The 19229-nt window shown below is 47.8% G+C and overlaps 1 protein-coding gene across 1 annotated transcript in view; it reads left to right on the top strand.

Annotated features, from left to right (window-relative positions):
• The window catches only part of LOC143983849 (polyunsaturated fatty acid lipoxygenase ALOX15B-like), a 112677-nt gene that overhangs the window by 17332 nt on the left and 76116 nt on the right, over positions 1–19229 (top strand). The window contains exons 2-4 of the mRNA XM_077483949.1: positions 3742–3940; positions 4872–4953; positions 13155–13283. Coding sequence (XP_077340075.1) covers positions 3742–3940; positions 4872–4953; positions 13155–13283 — 410 coding nt within the window. The remainder of the gene's footprint in view (positions 1–3741; positions 3941–4871; positions 4954–13154; positions 13284–19229) is intronic.

Here is a 19229-nt window from a genome sequence, read left to right as displayed (position 1 = left end):
TTGGAGTTTTCAGAACTCCCCCCTCTGAGACCCCTTGTCACCGAGCTGCCAAAATGTGCAGAAAAATCATCTGCCCTTCTTTCCTCTCTCCAGGAGTTAGAGGAACCAGGAAGTGGTAGTACGGGTCCCAGCAGGAGAGAAAGGCAGGGGCTTCTATTCTCACATTTTTGTGGTTCGCAAGCCCTCGGGAAAGTTCAGGCTCATCCTAAACCTGAAGCCTCTGAATGTCTGTCACCTACAGAAGGTTTTGGATGGATTCAGTTTACTCAGTGAAAGCACTTCTTCCACCAAACTGTTTCATGGCATCGATAGATTTAAAAGATGCATACCTGCATATTCCCATCGCAGAGAGCCAGCAGCGTTTCCTCAGGCTGGCAGTGAGAACCTCAGAAGGGGTGCTACACCTGCAGTTCAAAGCACTTCCCTTTGGGCTATTCCCCCCCCCCCCCCCCCCCCAGATCTTCAAAGTGATGGCAGAAGTTCTGGCATTCCTGCATCTCAGGGGAATCTCGGTGATCGCATATCTCGACGATCTTCTCCTCCTGTTTGCCCCCTCTCCGACGCAGTTGATTCGAGATCTACAGATGGCAAGAGACCTGTTGGTAAGCCTGGGTTGGCTTCTGAACCTGGAGAAATCCAACTTAAATCCTTCCCAGAGGGTCACCTTCCTGGGGTATGTGTTGGACTCAACAGAACAAAAGGACTTCCTTCCTTTAGAAAAGATCCAAAAGGTAGACAAAGCACTTATTTTTCCAGGGCAGCTATCAGATCTCAGTAAGGAAGGTCATGTCGGCATTGGGCTTGCTGACATCTATGCTCCCAGCAGTTCAGTGGGTGGGATTACATTACCGTCCTCTGCAACTATTTATACTGAAGGTTTGGGACCACAGCCAGGGGTCTCTGGATTCTTTGGTTTTGGTTCCAACTCAGGTAAAGGGGTCCCTCTGGTGGAGAGAGGAAGCAAATTTGCCCCAAGGCCTAGAGTGGATTTTGGTCACAACCGATGCGAGCAGGTTGGGGTGCACACCTAGACTCCCGTTTGATACAGGGTACCTGGGAGACGAGGGAGTCGCAGAGATCCTCGAATTGGAGGGAGCTGAGGGCAGTAGTTCTGGCTCTCAGGACCTTTCAGAGAGAACTCCGGGGACATCATGTAAAAAGTCAGGTCAGACAATTCCTCAGTGGTAGCTTACGTCAACAGATGGGGGCACCAGGAGCGAATCCTTATGGGCTCTAGCAAAAGCCATCCTCAGGTGGGCCGAAGCAAATGTCCTGTCCCTTTCAGCGATCCACTTGAAAAAAGAGCAAAATCAGGTGGCAGATTTCCTCAGCAGGAGAACACTGAGAAGGCAACTGGGTTCTCAAGCAGGAAGTCTTCGAAATGATCACCCAGAGGTGGGGGGATTCCTTCGATAAACCTTTGCCTCGAGGGAAATCGCGAAGGTAGCCATCTTTTCTATAAACAGGGGGGACGGGGCGTTGGGTGGAAGCACTAGCAGAGTTGGGGTTTCTCCAGGTGCTATGCTTTCCCCCCTCCCGTGCTGATTCCGGCAGTGCTAAGGAAGTTTCAGGTGGAAAATACGACCCTTATTCTAATCAAACCTCACTGGCCCGGGAGGCCGTGGTTCTCCATTCTAAAGGGCCTGTCTGTAGAACCCTCCCCCTGGATTCTCCCAGTCCAGGAAGATCTTGCAGCTTGGCTTCTGAGGAGGAATTGCTGAAGGGCAAGGGCTTCTCAGATCGTTTAGTAGCCACTCTCCTAAACTGCAGGAAAAGGGAAACCCAGACAATTTTCTTGAAGGTATGGAGGCGGTTCAATAGCTGGTGCTCAGAGAGCTCCTTCAATGTGCGCAGCTCTGTAGCCGTTCTAGAGTTCTTGCAGGCTGGGGCAGATAAAGGTTTAGCCCTTGGAACACTGAAGGGTCAGGTATCCGCTTTAAGCGTGTTTCTGGAAAGGCATCTAGCATCAGACCCTTGGATAATGAGGTTCTTCAAAGCCCTAAGGCCGCGTACACACACGCGGACTGTTGGCCCAACTTTGTCCGTCCAACAGTTTGAGCGAACAGTCCGCTCAAACTTAGCATGGACGGACATGGCCACACACGACGGACGAACAGTTTGCTGAAACCGTGCGCGATAACGTGAACGGCACGTACGACGGGACGAAAAATACGACGTCCTATACACTGCAATGCAACCTTCCGACGTGGAAATCCTTTCTGAGCATGCGCGAGACTTAGTTGGCCGAACAAGCCTACACACGAGCGAACAGTCCGCTGAAACAAGGTTTCAGCGGACAGTTTTTCGGAATTTCCGTAAGACCTTGTTCGGCCAACTGTCCGCTGAAACTGTCCGCTGAAGCCCCACACACGAGCGGACTGTCCGCCCAAACACTGTTCAGCGGACAAGGTTGGGCGAACAGTCCGCGCGTGTGTACGCGGCCTAAGTAGGCAGAGACCTGTTTCAAATTCCCCCTTCCCAGTTTGGGATCTTTCATTAGTTTTAGTTTCTCACAGGAGAACCTTTTGAGCCGTTGGAATCTTGCTCGTTAAGACTGATCACTCTCAACTGTTTTTGGTGGCGATCACTACAGCAAGGAGTGAGTGAACTCAAAGCCCTTTCTGTTAGGGCACCTTTTTTTTCAGGTTTTTCCGGACCTTTTGGTTTTTAAGACTGATCCAGCCTTTTTACCTAAGGTAGCCTCTAGTCTTCATAGAGTCCAGGAGATTGTGCTACCTACTTTCTGTTCAAATCCGGTGAGAGAACAGGAACACATCTTTCATAGATTAGATGTTAGAAGATGTGTCCTTCATTTAGATTGCACAAGTCAGTTCAGGAAGTCTGATTCACTTTTTGTGTTTTCAGGGGCTAGGAAGGGTTCCAAAGCCTCTAGACGTACGATAGCCAGATGGTTAAGGTTAGCCATTGGGCAGGCTTACGTGGCAGGGGGGTTAGAACCCCCAGTTGGGATTAGAGCACACTCAACCAGGGCAGTGGCAACTTCTCAGGCAGAGTGGGCTGGTGCATCTCCTGAACAGATCTGTAGAGCTGCAACATGGTCCAGTTTTTCTACGTTCATGAAGCACTATAGATTGGGTCTTCTGTCAGCCAAAGACCAAGCCTTTGGTCGTAAAGTGCTGCAAGCAGTGGTGCCACCCTAAGGTAATGTGCTCGCTTATCCTCTCTAAGGTGGCTGTCCTGAAAGACTAACTTGGGGAAAAACTGAGTTTCGTACCGGTAACATCCTTTTTCCGGGAGTCTTTCAGGACAGCACCGGTTCCCACCCAGGTTTTTTTTTTTTTTTGGAGATCTTCGGGAACTCTTCACATGAGACCGTCGGGTAAGATTAAAAGTTTGTTTGTGTTCGTGTCTTCCCAGTTAGCCGGAGGTACTCTGGAAGAACTGAGGGACGAAGGGAGGACGAGACTTAAATTGTGGAATTGAAGGCGGTGTTTCCTAAGAGGGGAGGAGCCAGGGTCTCTAAGGTGGCTGTCCTGAAAGACTCCCGGAAAAGGATGTTACCGGTACATAACTCCTTCTTTTTTTTTTTTTTTTCCCCCCCCCCCCCCCGTCGTCGTCGTGGCTTTCGCTATGTTTTATTGTGCTGAATATTTAAAATATTTCACTTGGTCTTTAATCAGCTTTTGTCTATCTCTACCAGTACGCTCTTTGAATGATCCATGATCAGTGCTTAGATTTCTAGTGTGCAGAGCTCTTAGATTCCAATTTTGGCTTTTCCAGGTGACAGAGTTTAATATCGCTGTAAATAAAGACCTTGGAGAGCTCCTGATAGTTAGGCTGTCCATGGAGCGCTACCTAAATTTCCCTCTGGATCCCTGGTACTGCAATTATGTCACAGTGACCTGTCCCAAAGACCAACTTTACAAATTCCCATTGTATCAGTGGATATTCAAATCTGTGGAGATCCCAGAAGGGAAGGGTAAGATGTGACTTTATCATTATTATACTGGAAATGTATTTAACTGTCTATTGTAGGTATTTTTCTATGAGGCAGATATGAAATATTACCAATAACCTTGAGTCTAATTATGGAGATCTTTAAAGTGCTACAAAAACTCCCTGTGAAAGAACTTGCCTCTAACGGCCCATAGCAGCATGTGTACAGCATACAAGTACTTTCAAACATTTTCATACTTTTTTTTTTTTTTTTTTTTGTTTTTTTCTCTTCGGGGGAGGGGGTAGGGTGTTGGGAGGTGGAGGGCTTTACCTATTTACCTTGCAGTCTGGACCCCGCGTTGTATGTTATCCACTCCTGACCCCTGCACTACTTCAGCATTACATACTTGTAACCTAGAGCATTGTATGCCCGGGTTTAACTATACCCATTCAAGTCCCTCTCAATTTGGCCTCCCCCACCCATCAGTGTTGTGTACTATGTGCTTATATCGTATTTATCCTATACTTTGCCCCCCATATTTGTCCCAACAAGGGACAGACTTTCTATAGTTTGAAGATTATTTCACATGTGTAGAAAAAGCAGAGCCTGGCTCTGAGACTTTTAAAAACTAGACTGTATGGCTCCCTGTAGACTGAATCCCAGACATCTGAGAATGGCGGGGACTGGTAAAATACATTTTATAAGATAACTGTACTAAACCCACTGTTTAGTTTTCTAATAGTATATTCCTAGTTCCACCCATGACAAACTAGTTTAGTGACATATCAAGTCTTTTAATGTCTGTGCCAGACAGAGAATCTAATGCACGGCTGCTATGGGCTACAGTAACTTTTTGGTATCTGATCCTGCAGAGCACAAACATTAACTGTCTGTTTGGTACATCTGTCAGATATATGTGCTAAATGGGGGAATTGTGGTAGCAAATGTGACTGTATAATCTGTTCTGTTTCAGGTGTTGTGATAACTAAGAATATTCACCCTGCTCTCCAGCAACAAAGAAAATTAGAATTGGAGATGAATAGAGAAACACACAAGTGAGTGATCGGCACATACGTTCTCTGTATGGTGAGAGGGGGTTGTCCATTATAGGACAGTTCATTTTCACTCACATCTTGCTAATGACAAAACTTCTGCTCCAGCCTTCCTGCTGATTGTGTTTAAAGAATTCCAGGTGTGATGCATTGTATTGCTGGATGCACTGAACACTGGAGTTTGGTGCTCAGCGCGAACAAAGCATTTTCTGAATGAATGGCGTTCTGATTCGGCGAGGTAGAGAGCATGTTAGTCCCTTGCCTGTTCACATCATCCAGTCAGAATGCTTTACATTCATTCAGAAATTGCAAAGCTTTTTAGGAATGAAGCGCTTGCTGAACGGCCAACCTCCTATGTTTAAAAGACATCACACTGGGCGTGGCCTGACCATGGAGGAGTGAAGACGTGTGTCTCCTCAGCTCCGTCTCACCGCCGCATGATAACAGCGCACGGAGGGTGAATCTGTCCCCATCCTCACACAGCAATGTCCCACAAGAGCCGGGCGTCATCCCAGCACTCACGGGTGGACCGCTCGCGGCAAGCACAGCTGGACAACTTCTTCCCGGGGCAGGAGGAGAAGGGCCGGGAGGCCTCCAAAATGGCGCCGGCAGGCAAGGCCCTGAAAGCTGGCAAGGCCGCGCCATCCACGGCCACAAAGTCGCACCAGAGGGATGCCTCGCCGATACCTTCCCCGCAGTTGGTGAGTGATTCGGCCCCCCCGACCTCCCCACGGTCCCCCGGGTTGCTGCCAGAAGCCCCTGACGAACCGGACCCCTTGGCTGATGCGGATATCAGGCGCCATATTCTGTCCCTCCCCACCAAAGCTGACCTGGAGCGCTTTGCAGATAGAGTGGAGAAGGCGTTTAAGGAGGACATTGCACAGCTTAAGGCAGACACAGTACACCTGGGGGGTAGGATGGAGTCCCTGGAGCAGAGATTTGAGGAGGCTCTCCCTGCTATAACTATGCTGCAGGACCAATGTGATGCACAAGGCCGTCAGATTGAGGCCCTGCTTTGCCAGTTAGACGACGCCGAGAACCGCAGTCGCAGAGCTAACATTAGGATCCGGGGCCTACCTGAGGCCACGGGAGCTAGGGACATTGTTCCTACCCTGGAGGGTGTTTTTAAGGAGATCCTAGGCTTACCTGCTACGGCTACTGTGGAAATTGACCGTGCACATAGGGCCTTGAAACCCCCCTCTCAAGATGTGAATAATCCCAGAGACATTATCTGTAAGCTACATAAGTATACGCTTAAAGATCGCATAATGCAGAAAATGAGAGGGAAACCCTATTTTGATTTTGATGGTGCACACCTGGCTTTTTACCAGGACATTTCAAGGCGCACTCTTATGCAACGCAGGGCCTTGCGCCCCCTCCTGCTGGCTATTCAAGAGGCTGGACTGCCATACCGCTGGGGGTTTCCCTTTGCCCTACAAGTTACCAGGGACGGTAAGACCGTGACTCTCCGCACTAAAGATGACCTCCCACATTTTTTGGCTGCCTTGGAGCTGGAACAGGTAGACTTCCCGGACTGGAGGAACCCTTCGGACTTTGCAGCTTTTAGATTGCCGACACCGCAACCGTGGCTGCCCGCTAGAAGTCAGAACCGCAGACGGCGCCACAGGAGACAATCAAGGGATCCTTCCACGGATGCTGCTGCCCCGGGTCCCTGAGGGTACCAACACTTTTTCCCAAGGACACACTCCTGTGATCTGAAGAACTCTGGGTTGACTTGACTTACTTGGAATTCCCCACGGCACTCTGAGCTGGTTCTGGTTTTTGGTTCGCACTGGCAGTTAATTCAATTTGATTTTTTTTTTTCTCTCTTTTTAATGGCCATATTATTTTTTTTTATTTTTATTTCTTTGGTTCTGCCGTGGGGACCCTGTGAACTGTTAATAATTGCTGCTTTATGTGTTTTTTCCCCTCCTTTATCGCACTAAGTCAGGTGCGGTGGGCGGAGATGGGGACCCACTTCCCTCTTTGTTATGGGATTCCACGTACCCCCAGTAGGATGCCCGTTTTTTTCTTTTTTTTTCTTCTGTACGGGCTTAGATCCTGGTGGGGATCTGGAGTTGTGGCTTGGGCCCCACCCCCCCTTTGGGGGGGGTGGGGACCTCGCCATAGCTTTTAGTTTTTTTCTACATCTAGCCGGCCTCGGCTGCTATGTTTTATCAGTTGTACCTTGTATATCTTTCACATGTATGTTTTTTCTCCCCTTTTTTCTTCCCCTCTCTTCTCTTGACTGCCCTCCTCTTCTTGACTCTTCTCTCTTTAGGTCTGCTCTGCCGTCTGCACCGGACGCACCACCACTTTGCGAGCATGTCCCTGCCTGGACTTTTGGGATGGCTACATTGCGGGTAAGCACTTACAATGTTAGGGGCCTATGCTCCCCTCATAAGCGTAGTAAGCTCTGGGGGGAACTGAAGCGGCTGAGGTCGCAGGTGATTTTCCTTCAGGAGACTCACTTTACGCATCAGTCGTCCCCTAAATTGCCCACCCATCTTTTCAACCAGTGGTTTCTAAGCAACTCCCCCTTAGCTAAATCGCGCGGTACAGCTATCGGCATACATAAGTCCTGCCCCTTCCAACCCTCTGCTCATAGGGTTGACCCCCAGGGCAGGTATGTTTTCTTGAAGGGCACTATAGCTGGACAACTCTATACGTTCGCGACACTCTATGCCCCTAACGCTGACCAACTTACTTTTATTGACCGTACCTTGGACCGTCTAGCGGAGTTTCGGGAAGGTTTTCTAATTGTAGGAGGAGACTTTAACGTAAGCCCTGACCCCCAACTGGACACATCCCATGCGAGACCCTCCCATTCCTATAAATTCCTTAAACATTACCGCAAGACTTTGCAATCCCATCTCCTGTCGGACGGTTGGCGGATACTGCACCCCTCTGATAGGGACTACAGTTATTATTCCACGGTACATGATGTGTACACACGGATTGACCACATCTACGTTGACCGTAATATCCTGGAACTCCTTCAGTCCGCGGCCATAGACGTTATTTCCATCTCAGACCATGCCCCAGTGACGGTGGCTTTTGCCCTGCCCATGGTTCAACAGAGGGCCTGGACATGGCGGCTTAATGATAATTTATTGGATGATGGCATAGCGGTGAAGGAGGTCACGGATACGCTGACTAACTACTTTAAGGAGAATACACCGGCTGAGATAGGTGAAGGGGTTATATGGGAAGCTCATAAGGCGGTGGTTAGGGGGGCATTAATCTCTCAGGGGTCTAGGCTTAAAAAAGCTCGTCGGGCGGATTTTACGCGGGTGTATACTGCCCTTCAGAAAGCTGAACTCGCTCATAAGACTACTGGGAGTCCGGAGGCTTTGTCGGCCCTGACTGAGCTACGGGAATTATTTCTGCGGTTATTAGACCGCCAAGCCCGCAAACAATTTCGCTTTTTGGCTCACAAGTATTATGAACACGGGAATAAGTGCGGTCGGATGCTGGCTCGTGCCCTCCGTAAACGCCATGCCCAGACCTATATTCACAAATTACACGATTCGGCAGGGGTTCCGGTTGTCCAATCCTCTAAAATAGCGGCCGGGTTCCGTGAATACTACACAACATTATATAACTTAGACTCTACAATCTCCCCCGCGACCCGAGTGGATAGACTCAAGGCGACCCGTGCCTATTTGGCGGCGGCTGATCTGCCGAAGCTTACCGAAGAACAATCCGCTGCCCTGGAACTCCCAATCACGGTAGAGGAGATTGGGGCCACGGTGGAGTCCTTGCCCAATGGTAAGAGTCCTGGTCCGGACGGATTTACTAAGGTTTACTATAAAACTTTCCTGCCCCAGCTACAGGCTCCCATGTGCGCCTACTTTAATGCTATCGCAGGGGGCAGTGCTATCCCCCCGGAAGCCCTTCTGGCTCATATTACTGTGCTGCCGAAGGAGGGCAAGGACCCCACCGTCCCCCAGAGCTACCGCCCTATTTCCCTTCTTAATTTGGACATAAAGATTCTGACGAAAATTCTAGCAAATAGACTGAAGCTCCTTATTCCTGACCTGGTCCACCCGGACCAGACAGGCTTTGTTGCTGGGAGGGAAGCCAGGGATAACTCCCTTCGAGCGGTCCATCTTATTCACTGGGCCCGCTCCCGCCCGGTCCCGCATCCGTATATTGTTTTGTCCACTGACGCTGAAAAAGCTTTTGACCGCATAGACTGGTCCTACCTGACAGAGGTACTTCACTCAATACAACTGGGCCAGCGGATGTTGACGACGATTGCGGCCTTATATTCTGCACCTTGTGCTCAGGTCAAAGTAAATGGGATTTTGTCGGCCCGGTTCCCCATTAGAAACGGCACGAGGCAGGGGTGTCCTCTTTCACCCCTCTTGTTTGCCCTAGTGCTGGAGCCGTTTCTCCGCACGGTGCGGGCTAGCCCTGATATTAAGGGCCTCCAAGTTGGTAACACAGAACACAAACTCTCGGCTTATGCTGACGATGTGGTGTTTCACCTTACGGACCCCCTGCTCTCTCTGCCAAATCTGATGAGGGAATTGAAACTTTTTGGGTCATTGTCTAATTTTAAGATAAATTTTTTCAAAGTCGGAAATACTCCCTGTCCACTTAGCCCCGCATCTCATGACATCCCTCAAGGCCGCCTTTCCCTTCGTTTGGACTATGTCGTCCCTGCGATACTTGGGAGTGCATTTAACGAACCGTTACGATACCCTGTACTTAGCTAATTACCCACCCTTACTGGATGCGATCAAAAGAGATCTCTTACAATGGACGGGGACGGCGTTTACTTGGTTTGGTCGGGTGAGTGTCATAAAGATGAATGTCCTACCCCGTGTACTCTTTTATTTACAGATGCTTCCGATCCCCTTGCCCAAATGTTTCTTTGACCGCTTAAGTAGTATGATGTCTCGCTTTATATGGAACGACCGTAAACCTAGAATAGCGTTACGGATACTGCGTCGTTCGAAGAGGTGGGGTGGACTGGGTGTCCCAGACATTAGACAGTATTATCAAGCGGTGGCCCTCCAGAAGATTCTAGACTGGCATTTCCACTCTCGAACTAAGCTCTGGGTCCCTTTAGAGAAGTATCTGGCGGGTAGGAACTTAGCTTACGCGCCCTGGTTGCCCCGGGTATATAGGGGCCTGGCGGAGACGACCTCCCCTCTGACGACCCATGTGTTCTCAGTTTGGGACAGGCTCAATGCGACCCTTAAGCTAGCTCCCCCTATGTCCCCGGTGGCCCCATTGGGTGGTTTCCTGTGGTTCCCGCCGGGTGAACAGATGGGTTTCTTTGGGAATTGGGTTGACGATGGGAACGCTAGTTGCGGGCAATTCTTGAGGGATGGTGGTCTTATGCCATATGAGGCCCTGCCCGTCGGTAGCTGTGGCTCCCGAATGAACTTCTGGAGATACCGGCAACTACACCACTTTTTTCAGGCACATGGTCATACTATTAGGGATCCCTGGACCCTTACCCCGTTTGAGCACATCTTTCTTGCAGAGGAGCCGACTCCACACCTGGTTTCTGAGTTATACCGGCTGTTGGACTCGGCCAGCTCCCAGACTACTCCTGCTTATATTAGACGGTGGGAGACTGACTTGGGGACGACGTTCACAGAGACTCAGTTATCACACCTTTATTCCCTCACCCATTCGTCCTCTAGAGACTCCAAGGTTCAGGAGACCAACTTTAAGTTATTAGCACGCTGGTACCGGGTGCCGGCAGACTTGGCCTGTATTTACCCCTCCGCATCGGAGTCCTGCTGGAGGGGATGTGGACAACGAGGAACCCTAGTTCACGTGTGGTGGGAGTGCCCCCTAATTCGACCCTTCTGGGAAGACATACAGGGTCAAGTGAAGGCTGTGACCGGGATTGAGGTCCCTCTCTTGCCGCTGCACTTCCTTCTGCAGGTGCCCTCGGTCCCGCTTAGGGTTTATAAGAATTCCGTGTTGGCACATTTGCTGAATGCAGCCAGACGCCTGATTCCGTTATATTGGAAGCGGCCCGGAATCCCCACTCGAGAAGAGTGGTGCAGGGGAGTGCATGCGGTGAAGGAGGCAGAGCACTGGGTCGCTACCTGTAAAGGCCTAGAGGATCGTTTCCACGATATCTGGAGATCCTGGTCGACGTATGCGTCGGATCCTAACCATATGCCCTCCAGTTTAGACGTGGCTCTGCTGGAATTGGCAGACCCCACCCTTAAAACTCTCAGACTGGGCGGAGCCCAGGGGGGGACTGGATCTCCCCCTGGAAGCTCTTAGTGAAGGAATACTGCTTACGAATATTGAAGCTGGGGAGTGGTGTGCCCGGTGTGGACGGAGCGGACATTTGGTGACTATACTCAGGTAAATGGACCTACTTTTCCTATTCTCTTCCTGTCCCTGTCGTTCTTCCTTTCTACCCTATGCTGACCTTTTCTCTTTTCCTTTTCCTCTTCCCCATCTTTCCACCTTTCTTGGGTCAGAATGTCATGTAGCCTGAGCTGCCGAAGCTGGTAGGTGGTGGGCTGGGATCCCTATTTTGACGCTTGGGCTGCCAGGCAAGAAATTCTGAGTTTGGCGGAGGGAGGCGTTCCGGCCGACCCTCTGTGGTGACACCGGCTCCCGGGATGCGCTGGCGGTGGAGGGTGGCTAGCTGGCGGCTGTTGGGGGGGCCCCCCCCCTCTACCCTAGTGCCGGGACGGTGTCCATTTTTCAGGTCTCTTTCTGCCGGATTTTGACCCACTATTGGTTGAGGTAATTGTTTCTTTTTACCCTGGCACTTATCTGGGTTTCCCAGCCTGCCTGCTATGTATACACCCAAGACATTCTCCTTCTCTTTATGACTCTAAGACCTCTCTCTTTAAGTCTGTTTAAATGTTCAACTTACATGTTACTCTAGCACTGGAGCGGCCTTTTTTGAGGCCGATAAATATTGCACTTCAATGTGATGTTGGACCTGTATTGTTTTTCATGTTTCTGTTTCTGCTATATTGCAATAAATACTGATTACACAAAAAAAAAGACATCACACTGACCACCCAGCAAGGGACCTGGAAGTAAATGGAGATCACTGGATTGGCGGTGTCATAACTTTTTTTTTTTTTTTTTTTTTTTTTTTTTTAAAGCACACTATCATAAACCAATTTTAATTAAAATTTTCTTCGTTTTTTTTTTTGCCCAACTTTGATGACCTCTGCTGATACTAGTGTATATTAGATTTGTTGTGTTAATCATTTCTCTTGTCTTAGACTGTACAACAAAATGCGTACATGCTTCTAAGCCCTGCTATGGGTACAAACCACAAAAATATACAGTATCTGACAATTGAGTACACTCACGCATTTTTTGTAAATATTCTACTTTTTTTTTGTGACAACACTGAAGACACTTTTTTTTTTTTTACAATGTAAAGTAGTGTGTACAGCTTGTATAACAGTGTAAATTTGCTGTCCCCTCAAAATAATGCAACACACAGCTATTAATATCTAAACCGCTGGCAACAAAAGTGAGTACACCCCTAAGTGAATGTCGAAATTGGGCCTAATTGGCCATTTTCCCTCCCTGATGTCACGTGACTCCTTAGTGTTACGAGGTCTCAGGTGTTTTTCGCTCTTTCTGGTCACTGAAAGTTCAGCGTGGCACCACCATGGCAAAGACTTCTGAGAATCTGAAGAAAAGAATTGTTCTCCATAAATATGGCCTAGGCTATAACAAGATTACCACTTTTGTTGCCAGCAGTTTAAACGTAATTGGCTGGATTATTTTGAGGTGACAGCAAATGTAGAATATTATACAAGCTGAACACTCTCTACTTTGTAGCAAAGTGTCATTTCTTCAGTGTCACATTAAAATATAATTTACAAATGTGTGAGGGGTGTTATCTTGTAGATTCTGTACATATGCATTATTGCTGTAATTGCCAGGAGCATTTATTTTGGATTGCTCTTGGGTGGAGGGTTATGGTAATAAAAAAAAAAATGTATTTTACTATTGTACTAATTTTTCCTTTGATAAAATCAGGAGATGTCAACCTTTATTTGGCACCAAGTGAAAGCCCAAATAGTATCAGTATGGATGTGCTAAGTAATTGCGATGGTGTAGTTTTAATTATGTCCAAGATGCAAAACTGTTCAGATATTTAGGTTTATTTAGACTGGTTGTAACTAAATGCTGACTTGGTTCTATTAACTGGCACCTAATAGATTATTTTATTTATTATGTAGGTGGAAAGTTTATGCAGAAGGTGCCCCTCATTGCATTGATGTAACCAATGATGATCCACAGAATCTGCCTCCTAATGACCAGTACTCCTTCCAGAAGCAGGCCCATTTTGGTTCTACATCATATTCCACGTATGTATCGAGCATCTATTGACCTGCAAAAAACCCTGACAATATAAAATGTCAGTAAACCCACTGCCACCGATTTTTGGTATAGGGCAACATAAGCTGCAGTCTGTACTGTAGGAAATGTGAAAATATTGGCTAGTAACTTATTCTCTGCAGGCATGTGACCTTTATTTGCTATGTATGACATCGTGAGCTCAATGGGTGGAGCAATTGGGTAACGCCACTGAAGGAAAGTTCCTCTGTTTTCCTATGCCTGCACAGAGCTGATTGGCACTGTTGTGGGTTGGTAGGAAAATATTCATATTTAAATGAGACTCGATAAGCAACATTTAAGCCATGTAAAATAACTAGCAAATTACAAATTTTTAAAATGGAGGTGCATTTTTTTTTTTTTTTTTTTTTTTTTTTTTTTTGATTGCCAGCCTGTCAAACTCGTGAGCCACTCGCAATCCAACACTCGTTATGTCTGCACATACTGAAAAGCCAGAGGGTTGGTTGCTACAACATTGACACTAGTAATGGAAATATGCATTGATTAAAGGTTGGGGAAAACTGTTAGAAATCAAAATAAAAATGGGGTTTGAGAACCTAGGCTCAGCAGGGACTGGCTGAGATTTGAACCATCTATGGGCTGGCTGATTGTACCCAAGTTGTTCCACTGACTTGGGGGGGAAAAAACAGCTGGTCAGATTTTTTACATGCAATTGCCAGTAGCTGTAGCCTCTAGAAATCATGGTGTTCTCCTGGCAGGGACAGCTTCCTGCATTTCAAATTATTTAGAGCTAAACTTCAGAAACTTTTAAAATGCATACAGTGTAGCACTGACCCCCGAAGGAACTTCTGGTTTTTATTGGGCTTACCATTGCCTCACCTGCTCTCTTCTCCGTCTCAGGGGTCCTGTTGTAAAGAATGTTAGCTCCAACACTTGGTCCTTTTTTCCAAGATTTATTTGAGAGAAACTAAGTTTTGCAATAGGGTTAAGGGGAGTTTAGGTACCATGTGATTGCGGGTTAGAGATATTTCTGTGATCCAAAGGACAAACGGCTTCCACAAACTGGATCTAGCAATCGCTGGATAGGCCTCTCACTGACCTAGCAGCCGGTGAGATGCTCCAACAAAGTCTCTACCACAGACTTGTCAATTTAAATGAACTTCTTGAGAAATTAGTTGTCACACAGTACTAGTTTCCTTCAGCCGACCTGGTGATACTGTGATAGGTGACCTGGCTTGCGTCCTCCAACTGTCTCCAGGCTCTTCCAGAGATACCAGCCTTGTTGATCGGTCCTCTCCTGAAAAAGTCCTACCCTGGATCCTCCAGTCACTTGGCTTCTTTCCGCAGGAAAGATGGCACAAGACCACCCCTGGATCGGTAGGCCATGAGACTTTTGGGCCTAGCCTTTCAGTTGCAAAGCCTTGGGCCACGGCACACAACCCAGGCCAGGAGGGCCATGAGGTTGGAATAACTAACCCCAGAAAAGAGAGCACCTTAAATACTCCACCCAGAATGCACAGCGGGTGAACCACTCCCACTGAACCATTTCCGAGCAAAAAGGGTATTCAATGCATCCAGCCTGTTGCATTTCCACCACACTTACTGGTGGTGACAGTGATACCTACAGCCAAGTGGAAACTAGCACAACCCAGCTGAACTGGTACAGAAACCAGAACTTTGAAATAATTTTGTCTGAGCCAAACTGCAGCTTCAGGCTACTTTAAATTTTCAAAAACAAAAGCATCTGCTCATTAGGAGCGGGGTGCTACAGTGTCATTTTTACATGAGTGATTTGTATTTCTGCCAATTCAGTCCAGAGATTAAAAATGCTCTACCACACATCATGGCCATGTCGGGTAGCATATAGGAGACCTGATTTTTAACTGTTGCAGTTCTTTAAAGCCCCCAATGGGCTGCCCAATGGTGAGTCCACTCCGTCATTCTGCTGTCTGCTCATATCAGCATGTTCCTTGCACTGCAGTACAGCCATAGCTCCCAACTGTCCCTGATTTCAAGGGACTGTCCCCTTTGTCTCTTTCCTTATATTGGACTAATATATAGTTGTGTATAGAAAATGAACTTCTTATCTATCAGTGTTTCCCAGTTTCTAAGTTGCTGCATTTGAAAATGCCAAAAGCCAGTATAAATGAATGGTAGTGGTAAAACACTTGTGGGTTTTACTAATCCTTTTTATTGTACAATTCTCTAACCACTTCCCATCTGAGCCAATTCTGACACTTTGCTCATACGTGTAAAAATCTACTTTTTTCTCAAGTGGTCTTCCAGGACAGCACCCTGAGATGACTGGTCCACCTGACAGCAAAAACAATCAGGTTAAAACCCCTGCCCCTCCCTGTGCTTATCCAGTTTTTGATGGTTCCCCACAGCGAAGCTGGTATTTTCCTCAGACCTGGGACTGGTGGTCTCCCCCTGGGAGCCAGACCAAAAGCTTGGGAAGCCTCTGGGTCTGGTAGGATATTTTTGTCCTTCCTGGGGAGTCCACCTATCTATTCCTCAGGGGGGCAGCATTTGGAAGAGCCCCCTGAGAGCTGAAGGACCCTGAGAAGTGGTGTACCCAGAACTTCAGGGGGCATTATATTGTCTCGCCTCCTTACCTGTGCGGAGGCCGTGCAGAAAAGGAGTCCTGGTTGTCCTTCCTGGAAGCTGAGGGTTATGGAGACTGTCTTCCTCCATCTGTAGTCATACAGTGGTGGCTGGTGCTTCTGGCTGTTTGCCCAGCAGCTCCCCCTGTGGCTTGCATGGCCAGTTATTTTTTTTCTTAACCGGAGGAGACAGGAGAAGGCACCGCTCCTGTAAGCTGAGAGCACTCGGCACAATCTTCCTGGTGTCTCGTGGAGGAATAACATGTCCTCCCTAGAACAGGAAGTGATCTCAGCGTGCCCCGTGTCATTTCTGGTCTCTGGCAAAATGGTAGTGGAAGACTGTCATCACTCTCTTAAAAGGACACAGTCCAGGAGGAGCAGACGCCCACTTCTCATCCTATGCACACCAGCTGCTACTTGGTTGGTAACTGTCGGAGGCTATCCAAAGAAGCTTACTGACACCAGCAGCATGGAGCGTGAGACCTGCAGGGTCCACGGCCATGGAGACCATAGGGGGTGAGGTACCCCAACTCGTTGTCAGTGCTGTTTTATGAGGCCTGTGTAATTCAGGCAAAGACACCACTGCCCTTGGGGTTGCCAGCTGTTATGTTAAATCCTCTAACTGTTCTAAAAGCTGCAGGAGCTGTAATAAGTTACCCCTGAACCATTCCAGACCCCTTTGCTTTAAATGCATAAAAAAACCTGACGGGGAAGGGAACATCTCGGATTATGAAGGATTTCCTCGCTGTACAAACTGATGCTGTCCACACTTAAGGCTTTTCAGTCCTCCCCTATGGACTCAAAACCTCAGACCAGTAAGAATGCTTCATCCAGGGGGTCTAGAAGCCGGGCAGATAATCCTCCAAATCCTGAGAAAGGAGAAATTGTCGGAAGAGTCTGAATCCCCTGAGCAGGGGTTTTCGGATGAGGGGGTAATGGACAGCCAAGAGGGGGATGACTCCAGGTCTAGGCATATTTTTTTTTTTTTTTTTTTTTTTTTTTTTTTTTTTTTTTTTTTTTTTTCAGCTGACATGGACATTCTTGGGGCCATTTATACATCTGAGGAGATTCAGAAGCCCACTGCTCAGGTCTCTGCCCAAGACAATGTGTAGAGGCTTAATTAAGCCCCAAGCCGTTCTTCCAGTACATTCCGCCCTTAAGGCTATTATCCTAAAGGAATGTAAGGAATCTGAGGAAGCTCTTGAAATACAAGACATGGGAACATAGATGCCCTTTTTACAGAGGAGGATGAGAAGTTCTTTAAAACTCCTAGGCTAGACTCCTCCTTGGCACAGGTTTGTAAGCAGTCTGATCTTTCTTTCCTGGTAACATCAAAGATTGGCGGGATCGGTGGGCTGAATCTATTATACACAGGGCCTACCGATGCAGCTATGAGCCCTGCGATGGCCTCCGCTTGCATAGCAAGAAATGCTGACATGTGGATCTCTAAATAGACCACATATCCCGGATCTCCAAATCGAAGTCCGTTTTAGATTAGTTGGATGTCATAGGTAGTGCTGTTGCCTATTTAGCAGATGCTGCGGTCGAAATGGTGCATACAACCACCAAATATGGTGCCTTATTGAACTCTTAAAGGAGAGCCCTCTGGGTTAAAACTTGGGATGGGGATAGTTCATCTAAGAGCCATTTTATGTGGCCTCCCTTTTGAGGGTTCCCTCCTTTTCGGTACTGGCCTAGATAAAGCCCTTGCTAGATTTACCAAAGGGCAGCATATCCGAACTTGCCAGTCAAGCGGTCATAGTGCCGGTCGCAGAGGGTCAGGGTTTTTACTCTACATTTTGTGGTACCAAAACCCTTGAATGTATTTCCTCATATTCGTGCGGTACAAAAAGTTCTGCAAGGAGTGTTCCCTCAAACACCTCCTCAAGGATGTGTTCATGGAAACTTTAGATTTGAAAGATGCCCATCTTCACGTCCCTTTTTTTTTTCAGGATCATCAGATCTTCCTGAGATTCACAATTGCCCCTCCACAGTTAATTCAGCACTGGCAGTTTGCAGCCCTCCCTTTCAGACTGGCATCCAGTCAAAGGGTATTTACAAAGGTCTCAGCAGAAATCGTGGCCTTCTGGCATCTCCATGGAGTAGTGCTGATCCCCCCCCCCCTCCCCTATTTAGACTACATTCTGATTTACAATCAATCGATCAGCTGCTCTCGGATCTAAACAAGGTAGTGTTTCAGAATCTCTGGGGTGGATCGGCAAAAGAAATCCTCAAATTCCTGCGCGGATGAAAATGTATCTAGGATTCCTCAGAATAAAAACTAGTTCTACTCAGGGCAAGGTAGAGGGCCTCATTTTAGCAGTCACATCACTGTTGGAGGCAAAAACAATCCCATACAGAAGTATGAGGGTTCTGGGCCTAACGACTTGATGTATCCCAGCAGTTCCATGGGCACAGCTACACCCCAGGACCCTCCAGCACTTCTTCTTATCCTTTCGGGACAGGGAGAGAATGTCTCTGGATATAAAGGTTGCCATTCTGGTTGACTATTATCTGGTGGCCTCTTCAGGTTTCAGGAGCCTCCCCTGGGAGCCCCCCCCCCGGGACTAATTCCAAGAGTTCTTCAGAAGTTGTTGTTTCTCTCGGAAGGCAGTTTGATTCTAATTCTTGTGCCACCAAGGGGCTCTTGGTTTCCACCCTTACAGGGTTGATCCATAACCCCGCCTCTGCACCTACCTGTTCGTGGGACCTTCTTCAAGGTCCAGTCTGCCACCCAGTCCCCAGCTTCTTCAGGCTGATGGCCTGGCTCTTGAAAGGCAGAACCTGCGAGAGAAGTGCCTATCGGACAGAGTAGTGGATACTCTAAGTAGAAAGCCAGTCACAAGGCGTATTTACGCTAAGATGTGGGGTTTTTTTCTTGCAGGTGTCATGTGAAAGGGATGTCCAAACAAATTCCTGCCACTCTGTAATTGCTCCAGGATGGAGGGGATCAGGGACTGGCAACAAAGACCCTTAAGGCACCCGTTGCAGCCTTGTCCTGTGTTTTGGATGAACACTTGGCGCTAGACCCCCCCCCCCCCCGATCAAGAGGTTCTTATTGGTCAGATAAGCTGTCCCCCCCTGTTCAGCTGTCTAGGTTTCCACCATTGGACATTACCTTTTTGGTTTTAGAGGGGTTAAACAAAGCTCTGTTTTGAGCCAATAGATCAGGTTCCCCTCAAAATTCTCACCTTTAAGTTGATGTTTCTACTGGTGATCACATCTGCCAGGAGAGTAGGTGATATTCAGGCCTTTTTGATTAAAGAACCATTTTTTTTTCGTTTGCTTGAGGACAGGGTTATATCCCCTGTACTTCCCTAAGGTAGCATCCATGTTCCATACAACTCAAGTAGT

Source organism: Lithobates pipiens, unplaced genomic scaffold, assembly GCF_037356315.1.
Source record: "Lithobates pipiens isolate NorthernLeopardFrog02 unplaced genomic scaffold, aLitPip1_a1.2 Scaffold_16, whole genome shotgun sequence".
Taxonomy (NCBI): Eukaryota; Metazoa; Chordata; class Amphibia; order Anura; family Ranidae; genus Lithobates; species Lithobates pipiens.
The sequence above is the reverse complement of the archived record's forward strand: the minus strand, read 5'-3'. Positions and strand labels throughout refer to the sequence as shown.